This window comes from Cherax quadricarinatus, chromosome 13 (genome assembly GCF_038502225.1).
Source record: "Cherax quadricarinatus isolate ZL_2023a chromosome 13, ASM3850222v1, whole genome shotgun sequence".
Taxonomy (NCBI): Eukaryota; Metazoa; Arthropoda; class Malacostraca; order Decapoda; family Parastacidae; genus Cherax; species Cherax quadricarinatus.
This window is the reverse complement of record NC_091304.1, coordinates 24,537,472-24,556,871: the sequence shown is the minus strand read 5'-3', so window position 1 is coordinate 24,556,871 and position 19,400 is coordinate 24,537,472. Positions and strand designations below refer to the sequence as shown.

The following is a 19,400-nucleotide window of genomic DNA, read 5'->3' as shown; positions in this document are numbered from 1 at the left end:
GTAGATATTTTCTGTAATTCGGTATTTACAGTATTGGCTAGCGTGACTGGGCTCGGGTGAGAGAAGACGTATGTAGTGTCATCTGCAAATAGTGTGGGTTTGAGTAATTGCGAAGCATTTGGTAGGTCATTTATGTATACGAGAAAGAGAAGAGGGCCAAGGACACTTCCCTGTGGGACACCAACTGTAATTGGTTGTGCGGAAGAGCTTGCCCCATTTGCGTACACATATTGGCTTCTGTTGCTGAGGTATGACTTGAGGTAGTTGAGGGAGTGCCCTCTTATACCATAGTGTGACAATTTTACGTGGAGCAAGTCATGGTCAACTGTATCAAAAGCTTTACGTAAGTCAATGAAGATCCCCAGTGGGACTTCTTTTTTCTCTATTGCAGTGTATATGTGTTCTAGCATGTGTATAATAGCATCATTAGTATTTTTATTAGGCCTGAATCCAAATTGGCAGGGGTTGAGTATGTTTTGGGAGATGAGGTAGGAATAGATTCGTTTATAAATTAATTTTTCGAAAATTTTTGAGAGAGGGTGTAAATTGGATATTGGCCTATAGTTATTCAACTCTGTTTGGTCTCCTCCTTTATGGATCGGGGTGACCCTTGCTATTTTGAGAACTGTAGGGAAGGTGGAGGATTCAATGGATTTGTTAAAGAGTGTTGCAATGACTGGTGATAGCACTTGTGACACTTTTTTGTATATAAAGGGTGGTAAGGTATTTAAATCTCCTGCCTTGTTTTTTAGTACGTTGATAATAAGGGAGACTTTGTATGGGTTAGTCGGAGCTAGGAACAGTGTGTTCAGGTAGTTGCCAGTGAGGTAGTCATTTGGTGGGGTATCTGAGCTTGGGATTTTATTGGCAAGGTTTTGTCCTATAGTGGAGAAGAAATCATTGAGTCTGTTTGCTGTTTCTGTTGGTGGGAGTTGGGGTTCATCTGCTTTTGCTAATTTTATTTCACTATTTCATGATATCTTTTTTGTTCCCAGAATTTCTGATAGGGTTTTCCAGGTCTTTTTTATATCACCTCGTAAGTTGGATAATCTGTTCTCATAATACAATTTTTTTGCCCTTCTTATCAGGCTGGTTAGGATTGACGAGTAACGTTTTGTTTGGTCTCTGGTTATGTGACCCATTCTGTACTGTTTTTCATATCGGTGTTTTGTATTTATGGATTTGAGAATGCTGGGTGTTAGCCAGGGACTGTTCAGTCTCTTAGCTGTCATCTGTTTAGTTTTTTTAGGGCAGTGCTTGTTATAAAGGTATTGGGTCTTTTTCAGAAAATTATTAAGACATTCGTCAATATCTGTATAGATTTCTAGCTCAGTGTGCCAGTCAATGTTTGTTACTGCTGTTGTGAAGTTATTAATGGCTGCCTCATTGTGAAGTCTGAAGGTGACTTTAGTAGTGTCTTGGGGTAATTTACTAAGAGTTGTTATGAGGAAAGTAGGGTAGTGGTCTGTGGTATTATCTGTAATTATGCCTGATTTTAAAGGGGATATGGTGTTGGTCCAGATGTGGTCAAGTAGGGAAACACTAGTCTCCGTAACTCTTGTAGGTTTTGTTACTGTTGGTAGCAACATGCAGTTACTCATTGTGTTTGTGAATTCAGTAACGTGTGGGTCCTGGTCTTGCAGGAGATTTATATTGAAGTCACCTGAGAGTAGTAAGTGATCTTTGTTCATGCGTGCATCAGTTATCATACTTCCTAGGTTTTGACTAAATTGGCTAATGTTTGGAACTCTGTAGATGTTTATCAATGTGAGAGGTTTTTGTAGGTATTTGGATTTGAATTTAGCTATTATATATTCCCCATGTTCATCCCTTGTGCAAGTATTAGTGATACATTCTAGTTGGTCTGAGTAGTATATAGCTGTGCCACCCCCTTGTTGATCTGTCCTACAGTTGTGTATGGCTGTGTAACCAGGAATGGCATAGACATCTGTAGTATCAGGCTTTAGCCAGGTTTCAGTTAGTGTAATGATGGACATATTGGCATGCAAGGAATTTAGTAATGCTATGAGGTCATCATAATGCTTGCTTAAAGATCTGATATTGTAGTTAAAGATAGTTATGTTGTTGTTGGCTCTGAGAAGTGCTTTTGATTGTTCTGCTGTGTAGTAATTACAGTAACTGTTTGATTCATTTAAGTCATTCAATAAGAGGTTGGTATCAGGATCAATGCTTGTAATCATAAGATTTGTAGTGAATCTATAGTTAGAATTAAGTATAAAACAAAGTAAATATTCTAAAGCTAAAAAATAGCACCTGAATTATTTAACAAATGTAAAAAATAATGAGCTAAGGTAGTTTTTTAAAGCTAAAATAAAGGAGACAATATAAAAGGGACTAAAATAATTTGTGGTGAACAAATAAAGTGATGATCAAATAATGGAGCTTGGGAATATGATAGTAGATAGTACTTTAAAGGTAATTCTTTAAAGTTAGAATTATAATATAAAATTATAATATAAAAGGGACTAATATAAGTTGTGGTGAACAATAAAGTGGTAATCAAAAAATGAGCTTTGGAATATAATGGCAAAATAGTGAACTTATTACACTTTAGCACCTGAGAATAGCACCTTGATTATTTTAACAATTGTGAATATATGAACTAAGGTAGTTATATAAAGCTAAAATAAAGGAAAAAAAATATATAAGGGACTAAAATTAAGTAATGGTAAACAAAGTTAAATGGACAGATAGTCACTATGAAATAATATTGGTTTAGGAGTAAGATCTGATTTGTAATATTAAATAAGTTGAGCAGTTTATTGCACAATAAAAAGTAAAAAAATGAAGTAGTTGATACTAGCTAGCAAAAGATAGTTTTGGTACTTGGAAAAAAGTAATTGGAATATACACTAATTGCACACACGATAAGAAGTGACTAAAAAACAAGTAGTGGTAAACAAAATTAAATGGACAGGTAAGAACAATGAATAATATTAATTTGGAGTAAGATTTGACTTGTAACTTAAAATTATGAGCAATTAATAGCAGTAAGAAAGAAGTATAAAGTATTGGAGGTAGTTAGCATTAGCTAGTGATGAAAAAATAATAAAAATAATAATGCACAATATAATAGTAACGTACACTATATGCACCACACGTATATATGTATTAAGGGCACTTATCTAATCTGTTACAGAAATGTCAGCTTTTCTAAGGAAGGTAGAGAAATCATGTTCGTTTGAGATAGTATATTGTTGTCCTGTTGATGTTTTCCTTACTAGCATTTTCCCATCTCGCTTGAAACACTGATGTATTTTGTTTTCCTGTTTAAGTTTTCTCAGCCTGAACAGAAGGTTTTGACGTTTTCTTGTTAGACACTCATTTATGTACACTCCATTTTTCATTGTAATTGCTGATTTAATTAGGTCCTTTCTTTTATCGTATGAATGAAGTCAGATCATTATACTGTGTTTACTTCCTGGTTTTCCTAGCAAACGTGTTTCTTTGATTTCATTGTTTTGCACGATGACTTGTATGTGGTCCTGTATTATCCTGACAGCAGTTTCTTTGCACTGTGCTTGGGTTATGTCACTTGGAATGTGTGGACTGTTTATTATAACTGCATCAGACAACTTATCTTGTTCAGTTTTGTCGTCTTGGAAATCAAGGTATTCATTTAGTCGAGTGTGCATGTTCTGATTCCAGTCCTTGATTGCTTCTTCAACCTTCATATTTATTGTAGTTATTTGTTCAGTGTGACTGGCTATAGCTGCTTTCAGAGTATTTTCTGTGTCAACACTTCCCGATGTAATCTTCTCTTCAAGGTTTTGGATCTTGTTCTCGAGGTTGGTTATCTTGGATTCTCGTCGCTTGAGTGTTGCTTTGATATCTTTGAATTCGTTTTCTAGAGCAACGATGTAGTCCTTGATATTGTCAGGAATAATCATACCTGAGTAATCATGGGTGAATCCTTTGAAGGGAGTGGAGTTGGAGGGGGAGTCAGCCATGTTTGTTGTTGTTGTTGTTCCCTGGGTGGCGGCGGTGAGGGGGGTTGATGATACACCGGCATCCTGCTGGGTAGACAAGTTGAGTTCTAGGGTCCTTGCTGTTTTTCTATTATTACTGATGTTGTTTCTTCTGCGATATCCTATCATAGTATCACTGAAGTAGATACTGTGTAGCAATGGAGAAGGCTTGTTTTCTCGGAGCTTGGGTTAAGTGGTTGTCTGGCAGCGGAGGCAGTGTTTGGGTTAGCAGGGCTGTCTTCCTTAGATCTTCTAATTTTGTCAAGATTTGGGTTACATTCTTAGTATTCTTGGGTCATTTTGTGGTCTACGTGGGTTCATGTAGTTGAACTTTCACTTAGGCCATCACAAGTTTTGATGAGCGATGTTTTTTGAGGAAGAAGAGCTGGTAGGATGCCGCTGCTGCCGCGTACGTAGGAACTTTCTACCTTTACACACCCTCCCAAACTTGTAGACTAACCTTTACAACTTTTCTTCAGAATCTCCTATAAGCATAGTATCATCAGCAAAAAGTAACTGTGTCAACTCCCATTTTGTGTTTGATTTTCCATAATTTAATCCCACCACTCTCCCCAACACCCTAGCATTTACTTCTTTTACAACTCCATCAATAAATATATTAAACAACCATGGTAACATTACACATCCCTGTCTAAGACCTACTTTTACAGGGAAGTAATCTCCTTCTCTTCTATACACCCTAACCTGAGCCTCACAATGCTCATAAAAACTCTTTACAACATTTAGTAACTTACTACCTATTTCATATACTTGCAACATCTGCCACATTGCTCCCCTATCCACTCTACCATATGCCTTTTCTATATCCATAAATGCAATGAAAACTTCCCTACCTTTATCTAAATACTGTTCACATATATGTTTCAATGTAAACACTTGATCCACACATCCAATACCCATTCTAAAGCCTCCTTGCTCATCCGCAATCCTACTCTCTGTCTTACCTCTAATTCTTTCAATAATAACCCTACCGTACACTTTTCCTGGTATACTCAGTAAACTCATTCCTCTATAACTTTTACAATCTCTTTTGTCCCCTTTCCATTTACATAAAGGAACTATACATGCTTTCTGCCAATCCCTAGGTACCTTCCCCTCTTTCATTTTTTTATTTTTTATTATTATCACACTGGCCGATTCCCACCAAGGCAGGGTGGCCCGAAAAAGAAAAACTTTCACCATCATTCACTCCATCACTGTCTTGCCAGAAGGGTGCTTTACACTACAGTTTTTAAACTGCAACATTAACACCCCTCCTTCAGAGTGCAGGCACTGTACTTCCCATCTCCAGGACTCAAGTCCGGCCTGCCGGTTTCCCTGAGTCCCTTCATAAATGTTACTTTGCTCACACTCCAACAGCACGTCAAGTATTAAAAACCATTTGTCTCCATTCACTCCTATCAAACACGCTCACGCATGCCTGCTGGAAGTCCAAGCCCCTCGCACACAAAACCTCCTTTACCCCCTCCCTCCAACCCTTCCTAGGCCGACCCCTACCCCGCCTTCCTTCCACTACAGACTGATACACTCTTGAAGTCATTCTGTTTCGCTCCATTCTCTCTACATGTCCGAACCACCTCAACAACCCTTCCTCAGCCCTCTGGACAACAGTTTTGGTAATCCCGCACCTCCTCCTAACTTCCAAACTACGAATTCTCTGCATTATATTCACACCACACATTGCCCTCAGACATGACATCTCCACTGCCTCCAGCCTTCTCCTCGCTGCAACATTCATCACCCACGCTTCACACCCATATAAGAGCGTTGGTAAAACTATACTCTCATACATTCCCCTCTTTGCCTCCAAGGACAAAGTTCTTTGTCTCCACAGACTCCTAAGTGCACCACTCACTCTTTTTCCCTCATCAATTCTATGATTCACCTCATCTTTCATAGACCCATCCGCTGACACGTCCACTCCCAAATATCTGAATACATTCACCTCCTCCATACTCTCTCCCTCCAATCTGATATTCAATCTTTCATCACCTAATCTTTTTGTTATCCTCATAACCTTACTCTTTCCTGTATTCACCTTTAATTTTCTTCTTTTGCACACCCTACCAAATTCATCCACCAATCTCTGCAGCTTCTCTTCAGAATCTCCCAAGAGCACAGTGTCATTCATACATTTATTAAACAAAAATATCAACCACTCATATCCAACACTATATCCCCCCCTGCTTTTAACATTTCTGTCATGATCCCATCAGTTCCAGCTGCTTTACCCCCATTCATTCTATGTAATGCCTCACACACCTCCCCCACACTCACATCCTGCTCTTCTTCACTCCTAAAAGATGTTATACCTCCCTGGCCAGTGCATGAAATTACCACCTCCCTTTCTTCATCTATATTAAAAAGTCCCTCAAAATATTCCCGCCATCTACCCAATACATGTACCTCCATCTCCCCATCTACTAATTCCCCTACTCTGTTTTAACTGACAAATCCATTTATTCCCTAGGCTTTCTTAACTTTTTTATCTCACTCCAAAATTTTTTCTTATTTTCATTAATATTTCTTGACAGTGCCTCTCCCTCTCTATCACCTGCTCTCCTTTTTCCTTTTGCACTCTCTCACCACTCTCTTCACCTTTCTATTACTCTCCACATACTCTGCTCTTCTTATAACACTTCTGCTTTGTAAAAATCTCTCATAAGCTACCTTTTTCTCTTTTATCACACCCTTTACTTCATCATTCCACTAATCACTCTTCTTTCCTCCTGCACCCGCCACCCTCTTATAGCCAGAAACTTCTGCCCCACATTCTAATACTGCATTTTTAAAACTATCTCAACACTCTTCAACCCCCCCCCCCCACACTACACATACTCGCACTATCCCACCTTTCTGCCAATAGTTGCTTATATCTCGCCCTAACTTCCTCCTCTCTTAGTTTATACACTTTCACCTCTCTCTTAACCCTTTCAGGGTCGGCAGGCTCTCTCCTAAACTTGTTCTCAGGGTCGGAAATTTAAAAAAAAAAAAAAAAAAAAAATGAAACAATAGAGAATCTTTTCCCGATCATAAGGACACCAAAAGTATGAAATTTGATGGAAAACTTACGGAATTATCCTCTCGCGAAGTTAGCGGTCTCAATGATGTTTATGCATTAGCGATTTCGCCCACTTTGAGCCCTATTATCGGTCAATTCCAATGTACCAGTCGACAAAAATCATACCTATTTTGTCTATCGAATGAATACAAGAAACCACCCATTTACCAATTTCAACTAACCAATAACGTGGTCAGAAATTGGCAATTTTGCCAATTTCACACAAATTTCAAAAGATGCCAATTTCCAAATAGGGTCCAGAATAAACAAGACAGACATTCCTGGCACTAAAATAACATTTCCTCTGTTGATTACTCACGTCCCCAGGCCTCTGCTACATTTCTTTTGTTTTCCACTTTGAATTTTTATTCTCACAATAAATGGAAGATTTATGTTAGACAGACTAATGCATTCGTGTGGAAATGGTGTAGAAATGGTATAAATAATATCAGCGCACTTATAAAAGAATATTAGACTCACCAATTGTCGTGTATTGGACGCGTGGCATGATTTGTTTACGTTTGAACTTTGGCAAAAATCGAACATTTCTGCTACTTTGAGCTCAATTTCAAGGTACTTTTCATTGTGAAACCAATCAAAATTATCTCAATTTCCATAATATGTCTTCCATTCTATAAAATGAGACCAGGAAAACTAGAATACAACCATAAATAGCATACGAAAATATACTGCAAAGTTGCTGTTTTAACCCTTTGAGGGTTTCAGCCTTACTAGTACGGCTTACGACCCAGGGTTTTTGACGTACTAGTATGCCTAAATTCTAGCGCCCTCAAATCTAATGGGAGAAGGCTGGTAGGCCTACATACGAAAGAATGGGTCTATGTGGTTAGTGTGCACAGTATAAAAAAAATCCTGCAGCACACAGTGCATAATGAGAAAAAAAACTTTGACCATTTTTTTGGAAGAAAACAGCGACTTTGCACTATATTTTTGTATGGTATTTATTGTTGTATTCTGGTTTTCTTGGTCTCATTTTATAGAATGGAAGACATATTACAGAAATTGAGATGATTTTGACTGGTTTTACAATGAAAAGTACCTTGAAATTGAGCGCAAAGTAGCAGAAATGTTCGATTTTTACCAAAGTTCAAAAGTAAACAAATCATGCCAAGCATCCAATACACATCAACTGGTGAGTCTAATATTCTTTTGCAAGTGCACCAATATTATTTATACCTGTTTTTACACTAATGCAGTATTCTGCATAACAGTAAATCTTCTATTTTTTGTGAGAATAAAAATTCAAAGTGGAAAGCAAAAGAATGTAAGAGGGGCCTTGAGACGTGACTAATGAACAGAGGAAATGTCATTTTAGTGCCAGGAATGTCTTTCTTGTTTATTCTGGACCCTATTTGGAAATTGGCATCTTTTGAAATTTGTGTGAAATTGGCAAAATTGCTAAATTCTGACCACTGTACTGGATAGTTGAAATTGATAAATGGGTGGTTTCTTGCACTCATTCGACAGAAAAAATGGAGTTCTAGCGAAATATTCATGTTTTTTTGTCAACTAGTACAGTGGAATTGGCCGAAAATGGGGCTCAAATTGGGCAAAATCGCTGATGCGTAAACATCGCCGAGACCGCTAACTTCGTGAGAGCATAATTCCGTAAGTTTTCCATCAAATTTCAAACTTTTGGTGTCATTATGATCGGGAAAAGATACTCTATCTTTTCCTAAGAGAATTTTTTTTTTTTAAATTTGGCCGATCCTGAGAACGAGTCTTGGAGAGGGCCTGTCGACCCTCAAAGGGTTAAAACAAAAACACGGTCAGTTTTTTTTTCTCATTATGCACTGTGTGTTGCAGGATTTTTTTTATACTGTGCACAGTGACCACATAGACCCATTCTTTCATATGTAGGCTATTATATCTTGGAGATTGGTCATCCTGTGATATTTAACTATTGTAAGAGAATATGATTATCATTTAATATTATAGCGCGAAAGTCCCCGTTTATAGCTAAAATAGAGACTTTCGGCGTTATATTATTATCTGTCAATATATAAAATATACCATGGTATTATTACTATTATTATTATTATCGATATCGATGATTTTTAGCTATTATTATTATTGTTGTTAGGTAGGATTTCTTATGTATATAGAACATACAAAAGTCTCGGAACCATCAGGTAAATTGTTCAATTGTTTATGTCCGGCTGACTGACGTTTCGGTCACGTGATCCAACCTGATGACGGGTCAACAGACTAGCAGGAAGTCAGTCCGCTCCCTATTATAGCCTTGACTACTGATCGTATATTGGTTCTCTCTTAGGTGTATTCAGTTTGAATGGGTTTGAGAATTCAGCTTTAGAGCTGACTCAGTTTGTTCCTCATTGCTCTGAAGATTGTTTTGATATTTATATTCTTGGTCAGTTCAGCAATCCTTAGAAATATGTCTACTCAGACAAACTCTGGCTTTATGCCTCCTTTACGGCCGGTTTCAAAGGTCTTGTTGAATCTTGTACATTTTGTAGTTTGAGTTTACACAGTCTTGTTAAGACAAAGACGTAGATGTTAGTGAAGACTTAATTGCGGGAAGCAAAAATTAATCTTCCAACTTAATGTGATATTTCAATGAATTTGAACTAAATATAAATATATATATATTCTTGTAAATTTATTGTACATAAAGTATTAAGATATAATATTAGGTACAGAGAGAAGATAAAGTATTGTATTTAAATACTTTACTAAATTTGAATATTATTCTATGGAGTTTCCCAGTCGAAATTATTTCCCCTAGACTCTAAAATACCTTTAACTAACTCTGATCCAATATCTTGTTGCCTAAGTAGAAAATAGTAACAGACCACACTCTGAAGTTCTTTATAAAATTTCTTATTCGCAACATAGGCCTACCAGCTTTCTCTCGCTAGATTTGAAGGAACTAGAATTTATGAGTACTAGTACGGCACCAACCCTGGTGTGGAAGCCGTACTAGAACGGCACCAACCCTGAAAGGGTTAATTGTTGTTTCCATTTTCCTTCTGTCCCATCTACCTCTTACTCTAACTGTAGGTACAACTAAATAATGATCTGATATATCAACTGCCCCTCGATAAACATGTACATCCTGAAGCCTACCCATCAACCTTTTATCCACCAATGCATAATTTAAAAAACTAATTTCATTATGTGGTATATCATACCTTGTATACTTATTTACCCTCTTTTTCATAAAATATGTATTACTTAATACCAAACCTCATTTTACACATAGCTCAATTAAAGGCTCCCTATTTTCATTTACCCCTGGCACCCCAAATTTACCTACTACTCCCTCCACAACATTTTTACCCATTTTAGCATTGAAATCCCCAACCACAAGTACTCTCACTCTTGGTTCAAAACTCCCCATGCATTCACTCAACATTTCCCAAAATCTCTTTTTCTCCTATACACTTCTCTCTTCTCCAGGTGCATAAATGCTTACTATAACCCACTTTTCACAGCTAACCCCTATTTTACGCCATATAATCACTGAATTAATACATTTATATTTCCTCTTTTCCTGCCATAACTTATCCTTCAACATTACTGTTACTCCTTCTTTAGCTCTAACTCTATTTGAAACCTGAGACCTAATCCCATTCATTTCTTCCCACTGAAACTCTCCCACCCCCTTCAGCTTTGTTTCACTTAAAGCCAGGACATCCAGCTTCTTCTCATTCATAACATCCACAATCATCTCTTTCTTATCATTCGCACAACATCCACAGACATTGAAACATCCCACTCTGATGGCTTTCTTCTTTTTCTTTTTAGCAGGCATTTTTGTTGACTTTTACAACACGCATGGCTTATGGAGGAAGGGTTCTTATTCCACTTACCCATGGATATATAAGGAAAAGCAATAAGAACAAGAACTATTAAGATGAAATCCAAGAAAACTCATATGAGTGTGTATACATAAACGTGTACATGTAAGTGTAGTGTGACCTAAGTGTAAGTAGAAGTAGCAAGACGTACCTGAAATCTTGCATGTTTTCTTTCTTCTTCTTTCAACAAACCAGCCGTATCCCACCAAGGAAGGGTGGCCCCCCCCCCAAAAAAAAAAAATGAAAGTTTTTCATTTTAAATTTAGTAATTTGTACAGGAGATGGGGTTACTAGCCCCTTGCTCCCGGCATTTTAGTTGCCTCTTACAACACGCATGGCTTACAGAGGAAGAATGCTGTTCCACTTCCCCATGGAGATAAGAGGAAATAAACAAGAACAAGAACTAGAAAGAAAATAGAAGAATACCCAGAGGGGGTGTGTATATACATGCTCGTATATGTATGTGTAGTGTGACCTAAGTGTAAGAAGTAGTAGCAAGACGTACCTGAAATCTTGCATGTTTATGAGACAGAAAAAAGACACCAGGAATCCTATTATCATATAAAACAGTTGCAGGCTTTCATTTTACACTCACCTGACAAGATGGTAGTACCTCCCTGGGTTGTTGCTGTCTATCAACCTACTATGTACTATTTATAAATCTTTCTTTCTTTCAACATACCAGCCGTATCCCACCGAGGCGGGGTGGCCCAAAAGAAAAAACCAAAGTTTCTCCTTTCAAATTTAGTAATATATACAGGAGAAGGGGTTACTAGCCCCTTGCTCCCGGCATTTTAGTCGCCTCTTACAACACGCATGGCTTACGGAGGAAGAATTCTGTTCCACTTCCCCATGGAGATAAGAGGAAATAAACAAGAACAAGAACTAGAAAGAAAATCGAAGAAAACCCAGAGGGGTATGTATATATACGCTTGTACATGTATGTGTAGTGTGACCTGAGTGTAAGTAGAAGTAGCAAGACGTACCTGAAATTTTGCATGTTCATGAGACAGAAAAAAGGACACCAGCAATCCTACCATCATGTAAAACAATTACAGGCTTTCATGTTACACTCACTTGGCAGGACGGTAGTACCTCCCTGGGTGGTTGCTGTCTACCAACCTACTACCTAGGACTATTTATAAATATAAATATATTAACATGATGATTCTCTTCAAATCACTTGTTCTCTCTAGGCTGGAATACTGCTGTACACTAACGGCCCCCTTCAAGGCTGGCGACATTGCAGACCTGGAGAGTGTACAAAGAACTTTCATGGCACACATAAGTATGATAAGACACCTAAACTACTGGGAACAGTTGAAGGTCCTTGAGCTTTATTCCCTCGAACGCAGGTGAGAGAGGTACATGATAATATACACTTGGAAGGTCCTGGAGGGATTGGTACCAAACCTGCACATGAAAATCACTCCCTATGAAAGCAAAAGACTTGGCAGGAGATGCAGCATTCTCCTGACGAAAAGCAGGGGTGCCACGAGTACACTGAGAGACAACACAAGAGGTATCTGGGGCCCAAGACTTTAATTGCCTCCCAGCATACATAAGAGGGATAACCAATAGACCCCTGGCTGTCTTCACGAAGGCATTGGACAGGCACCTAAAGTCAGTAGAGTGGACCCTCAACCAACGGCTTTAATCTGTTCCAGAGAGCTAGCCTTTAGTAGAATTAGCCGTTAGTCAAATTAATTTTCCCCATAAGAAATAATGGAAATCCAATTAATCCGTTCCAGACAGCCAAAAGTATTAAAAAAAATTATTTTTTTTCTACATGAAATATACATTTCCCTACACAGAAAACAATGAGACATGCCCAATGCATACATAAATAAATGCTAAAATGACACTTACCTTTACTGAAGAGTATTGTTGAGTGATGAGACACTGTTTTTCTTGAACACTGGGATTATCACAGTGATACATGAGTAAAGGCTTCACTTTGCAATCCCCACTAGCATTACAACAAAACATGAGAGTTAGCCTGTCTTTCATAGGCTTGTATCCTGGGAGTGCCTTTTCCTCCTGAGTAATGAGTAATGTAAGTCCTGTTTGGCATTTTCTTCCAGAGCAGGCCTGTTTCGTCACAATTAAACACTTGTTGGGGTTGAAATTTTTCAGCTTCACCATGCCTTATCACACTGTGTATGCCACTACAATTCTTAAATCTCTCAAACCAACCTTTGCTGGCCTTAAATTCACCAAAATGAGGACTAGTTCCTGGCATTTTTTCCTGTTCACCTGGGTGTTAGTTGACTGGTGTGGGTCACATCCTGGGGGACAAGATTAAGGACCCCAATGGAAATAAGTTAGACAGTCCTCGATGACGCACTGACTTTCCTGGGTTATCCTGGGTGGCTAACCCTCTGGGGTTACTTGTTTCTCGGCATTCTCGATCAGCCACACCAACAACAGTCTCTCCACATCTTCAAGTAGTACAGCTGACCGTGGTGCAGCAGCAGCAGCTGATGGTGGTGCAGCAACAGCTGACAGTAATGCAGCAACAGCTGACGGTAATGCAGCAACAGCTGACGGTAATGCAGCAGCAGCAGCGGCTGATGGTGGTGCAGCAGCAGCTGACAGTGGTACTATAGTATTTCGATAGTATTTCTCACCCTTTTTAGCACAGGGTTAGCACTAGAAGCTTTCTTGGGGCCAAGTGTGGCTTATTTGGCAGTTGCAAACACTAAAAACACTGGAATAATACAAAATATATTGCAGGTACACATAGAATCGACCGCAACGGCCTGTAAACATTGGCACACAGTCTTGGAGTGGCTGGGCCAGCTCAGGCCGTGCTCCGGCTGCATGGACACGTTCGGGACAAAAGCTGTTAGATGAGTTTTTCGCCATTGGTAGAGCCAATATTTGTACGCCAAAGAGCGCTGTTAAACGAATTTGGCATTAGTTGATGCCACAGTTGTTCGAGGGTCCACTGTACCTGACCAACTGGGCTGTGGTTCGTATGTCAGCTTGCGTGCGGCCAGCAGTAGCAGCCTGGTTGATCAGACCCTGATCCACCATGAGGTCTGGTCTCAGACCAGGCCGTGGGGGTGTTGACCTCCAAAACCCTCTCCAGGTAAACTCCAGGTAAGCTGCTTTCCACCAGAAACAAACCCAAATGGAGACAATAAACCAAAATAAGAGAATGTTACAAGTGTGTGAATATAACTTAAGTAAAAAGGAAAAGAACCAGAAACACTAGTTAGCATGAGTAAGAGAAGGAGTGTGTGAATGAGAGTGTAGGGAATGACAGAGAGAAAAAGCAATGCTTAGCAAGGAAAATGGTGAAAAAGAAAATTGCAGGGAGGAACTTTACTGACTTTTTTTGCTTATGTAACAGGCTTCTTGATTGAAGAAGTCTATTCCTCATGCAAAACATCTCAAAATTCCTCACTACAACTCTGTTAATTTTGCCACTTGCTGGCTTTGTGCAATTTGTCTCCAGCAAGAAAGATGTGTCAGGAGACTGCATACAATGACAAGCTGTATAGTATATCTACTATACAGTGTGTATATCAGCAGATGTACACACACTAGACGAACCAGGAAATTAAGCAAAAAATGCATATACAGTACAGTGTATGTCAAGGATTTCTGTAGAGTGGTACAAAGAGTAAATTTTTCACAACCTTCTCCTACTTACCCGAGATCCCGGTGCATGCTCCTTAAGAAAGGTTCGAAACTTGGCTAAAAACAGAGCTCTGCTGGAATCCTGATAATTGGGAGCATCATTCACGCTTAACAGTTGCCGCAGGATAGATACCTGTATCTCTTCAACCTCTAAAATATAAAATATAAATGGTATTAATGAATCAACAACTTCCAAAACATTCCACACAGAAAAACTACACATTTTAGATTAACATAAAGTAATTCTATATTAAAAGAGCTAAATAAATTAATATGATTACTACATAATTATTACATAAAAAAAATGATTACTATTTGTCAATCTACAAATCAGCAAAAACTTTATAATCTTTATCATGTTCTTGAAAGAACAGGCACTCAAGAATATCAAACTCCCAAATAATTATAATTATGCAATAATCCATTCTTCACATTTGTTGGTTGCAGAATGTCTTAATCACACTCTGGATACAATCTTTTCTTGTAACATTTACAAGTATCAGTCACTTCCATGCAAACACTGCTAGTATCTACTGTCATTTCAGTTTATTACTACTCTTCTTTCTTCCTCCTCCTGTCTTCATGTTTGTTTACATTTGCTAGATCAGGAATATCATATCAAACAATGGCTGCTCTTTTCCCTTGTAATATTTTCTTTATTCCAAACAACTCCTGAATAAACAAAAATTACTAGCAAACAACTGAAGTGTCTTTGTAGAGAAAAACTCATGTTAATTTCCATTCAACAATTTCTTACCTATTACTGTATGTAAAAAGTACAAAAACTTTTGTTTCTTCTTTTTTGGGTCACCCTGCCTCAGTGGGAGAGGGCTGGTATGTTAAAAAAATCCTCACCTTTTACAGCAGTATGGATTATGTTACAGGAGTCATCATACGCTTGCTTGCAACCAGTGATGACAGCGCCATCTTTTGAGCTCCACCAGACAGAGGGGACTACTTCACTAAGGCCTTCTTCATCAATTGTCTTCATATTAAGAAAACTGGGAAACCTAAAATACAAGAGAAAGTCTGGCATTGTTCTGTTATACAATATTTATTTTTAATTAAACATTTATTAAAATTCTGAGGCTTGATTTAATGTATATCATCACAAAAGTGATATAGCTTTTAGCACCCAGTGTAGATCTTTTTGAAAATAAGAACTGTCTGTGCAGTATTAGTAAAGCATGATGAATATACAACTACAGTATAATAAAACAATGACCCAAATAAAAAAAGGATGAAGTCACCTTTATTTGTTCAATAATTATTATTTCAGAAGCATATAGACATGAGTGAAGAAGAGCAGGACGTGAGTGTGGGGGAGGTGCATGAGGCATTACGTAGAATGAAAGGGGGTAAAGCAGCTGGGACTGACGGGATCATGACAGAAATGTTAAAAGCAGGGTATTTTTGCTTAATAAATGTATGAAAGAGAGGAAGGTACCTAAGGATTGGCAGAGAGCATGTATAGTCCCTTTATATAAAGGGAAGGGGGACAAAAGAGAATGTAAAAATTATAGAGGAATAAGTTTACTGAGTATACCAGGAAAAGTGTACGGTAGGGTTATTATTGAAAGACTTAGAGGTAAGACAGAATGTAGAATTGCAGATGAGCAAGGAGGTTTTAGAGTGGGTAGGGGATATGTAGATCAAGTGTTTACATTGAAGCATATATGTGAGCAGTATTTAGATAATGGTAGGGAAGTTTTTATTGCATTTATGGATTTAGAAAAGGCATATGATAGAGTGGATAGGGAAGCAATGTGGCAGATGTTGCAAGTATATGGAATAGATGGTAAGTTACTAAATGCTGTAAAGAGTTTTTATGAGGATAGTGAGGCTCAGGTTAGGGTGTGTAGAGGAGAGGGAGACTACTTCGCGGTAAAAGTAGGTCTTAGAAAGGGATGTGTAATGTCACCATGGTCATTTAATATATTTATAGATGGGGTTGTAAAAGAAGTAAATGCTAGGGTGTTCGGGAGAGGGATGGGATTAAATTATGGGGAATTAAATACAAAATGGGAAGTGACACAGTTACTTTTTGCTGATGATACTGTGCTTATAGGAGATTCTAAAGAAAAATTGCAAAGGTTAGTGGACGAATTTGGGAGTGTGTGTAAAGGTAGAAAGTTGAAAGTGAACATAGAAAAGAGTAAGGTGATGAGAGTATCAAATGATTTAGATAAAGAAAAATTGGATATCAAATTGGGGAGGAGGAGTATGGAAGAAGTGAATGTTTTCAGATATTTAGGAGTTGACTTGTCAGCGGATAGATTTATGAAGGATGAGGTTAATCATAAAATTGATGAAGGAAAAAAGGTGAGTGGTGCATTGAGGTATATGTGGAGGCAAAAAATGTTATCTATGGAGGCAAAGAAGGGAATGTATGAAAGTATAGTAGTACCAACACTCTTATATGGGTGTGAAGCTTGGGTTGTACATGTTGCAGCAAGGAGGCGGTTGGAGGCAGTGGAGATGTCCTGTCTAAGGGCAATGTGTGGTGTAAATAACATGCAGAAAATTCGGAGTGTGGAAATTAGAAGGTGTGGAGTAAATAAATGTATTAGTCAAAGGGCTGAAGAGGGTTTGTTGAGATGGTTTGGTCATTTTGAGAGAATGGATCAAAGTAGAATGACATGGAGTGCGTATAAATCTGTAGAAGGAAGGCGGGGTAGGGGTCGTCCTCGAAAAGGTCGGAGGGAGGGGGTAAAGGAGGTGTTGTGGGCGAGGGATTTGGACTTCCAGCAAGCATGCATGAGTGTGTTAGATAGGAGTGAATGGAGACAAATGGTATTTGGGACCTGACGAGCTGTTGGAGTGTGAGCAGGGTAATATTCAGTGAAGGGATTCAGGGAAACCGGTTATTTTATATAACTGGATTTGAGTCCTGGAAATGGTAAGTACAATGCCTGCACTCTAAAGGAGGGGTTTGGGATATTGGCAGTTTGGAGGGATAAATTGTTTATTTTTATATGTATATACTTCTAAACTGTTGTATTCTGGGCACCTCTGCAAAAACAGTGATTATGTGTGAGTGAGGTGAAAGTGTTGAATGATGATGAAAGTATTTTCTTTTTGGGATTTTCTTTCTTTTTGGGTCACCCTGCCTCGGTGGGAGCCGGCCGACTTGTTGAAAAAAAAAAAAAATCAGATGATCCTCTGAACAGCAACATCCACATTCCTTTGGGGTGAAGACACTGTACTTCCTACTTCTAGGACTTTAAGTCCAGTTAGTTTCCTTGAATCACTCTAACAGCAAGTCAAATAATAAAACTACTATTCTCTACTCAGTTCAATCTAATCGGCTCATACACATGCCTGTTTGATTCTCAAGCCTCTACCACTTATAACCTTCACCCCATCCCTCTAACTATTCATGGATGGCCCATATGCCTCTTTCCCTCTGCACAAGATTTAGGTGCCATCTTTGCCAACCATTTGTTTCATCCTTAGTAAATGGCCAAACAACTTTGACAACCCTCCTCTGCCCAATGAATTATATCTTTTGTAGCCCCATAATATCTAATTTCTGTGTTCCTGATTCTCTGCATAATATTTACACCACAGATTACTCTCAGACATGACATCTTCACTGCTTTCAGCCCCCTCCTTGTTGCAACATTTAGAGACCATCCTTCACACTCATATAAAAGTGTTGGTACTACTAAGCTGTGGCATATTCTTCTGTTTTGCTTTCATAAATAAAACTTCTCTTTCCACAGATGCCTCAACACACCATCTACCTTTTATCTTTTGTCCTTTCTAGGGCTCATTTCATCTTTCATAGAACTATCTACAGACACCTTGCCCAGATATCTGAACACACTAACTTCCTCCACACTCCCTCTCTCCAATCTGATAACCAGTATTTCATTACCTAAACTTCTTTGTTACTCTCATCACCTTACTTTATTCTAAGTTCATTTTCAATTTCTTTTTCACACCTTTTCATGTTCAATTTCTTTTTCACACCTTTTCAAACTCCTCCACCAATCTTCGCAACTTCTCTTCAAAACTTTCATCAGCAAAGAGTAACTGTAAAAATTCCCATATCTTATCAGACTCATCATTTAATCTGACACCTCTCCCAAACACCCTAGCAGTCACTTCTTTTACAACCCCATTTATTTATACATATATATATTTATTTATTTATACATATATATTTATTTATACATATATATTTCCTCGGTGGGAGATGGCCGACCTGTTGAAAAAAAAAAAAAATATACTGGACAACCATAGCGATACACATCCTTGTCTAAGGCCTCCTATTATTCCTTACCTGAGTCTCACTTTCGGTATAAAACCTTTTAGCAACCTATTACTTATTACATACGTTTCTAACATCTGCCAAATTGCCCTCTATCCATCCTACAATATGCCTTTTCTTAAGCCATAAATGCAATAAAGAGCTCCATACTCTTTCTTAAGTATTATTCACCTATATGCTGCAATATAAACTTGTGGTTTACACATTCCCATGCTTGTATTGTGGTGTGCTGCTAATTAACCATAGCTAATGTGTAATGTACAAATAATAGCATAGGTTTTGAAGGTCAAATATTTTTATGCTTGAACTCTGGTTCCATTGAATAATGTGCACCAATATACATTTATCCACTCTACAATGGGATTATATTCTTTCTTTCCAAAGCTGATTTTCAGGAGACTCATTCCAATAATCCTTGCTTACCTGACTTTATCAAACAGTATGTGGCTGAGGCAGTACTTCCTGAGGCTAGTATGAGAAAGGAGGACATACAACAAACGGAGATTGTATTTCTGGCCACGAAAATGAATATTTTCTGCTGCCTGCTTGTGGCCTGTTAGCAG

General features: G+C 38.2%; 1 protein-coding gene across 4 annotated transcripts in view; it reads right to left on the bottom strand.

Moving 5' to 3' along the window:
• Window positions 1-19,400, bottom strand: part of LOC128688516 (Kip1 ubiquitination-promoting complex subunit 1) — a 152,971-nt gene that overhangs the window by 97,037 nt on the left and 36,534 nt on the right. For all 4 annotated transcript variants that reach the window (XM_070084592.1, XM_070084590.1, XM_070084593.1 and 1 more), the window contains exons 10-12: window positions 19,261-19,400; window positions 15,417-15,571; window positions 14,575-14,711 (exon numbers count right to left, since the gene is read on the bottom strand). The exon at window positions 19,261-19,400 is cut by the window's right edge and continues 42 nt beyond it. In XM_070084592.1, the coding sequence (XP_069940693.1) occupies window positions 14,575-14,711; window positions 15,417-15,571; window positions 19,261-19,400 (432 nt within the window). The remainder of the gene's footprint in view (window positions 1-14,574; window positions 14,712-15,416; window positions 15,572-19,260) is intronic.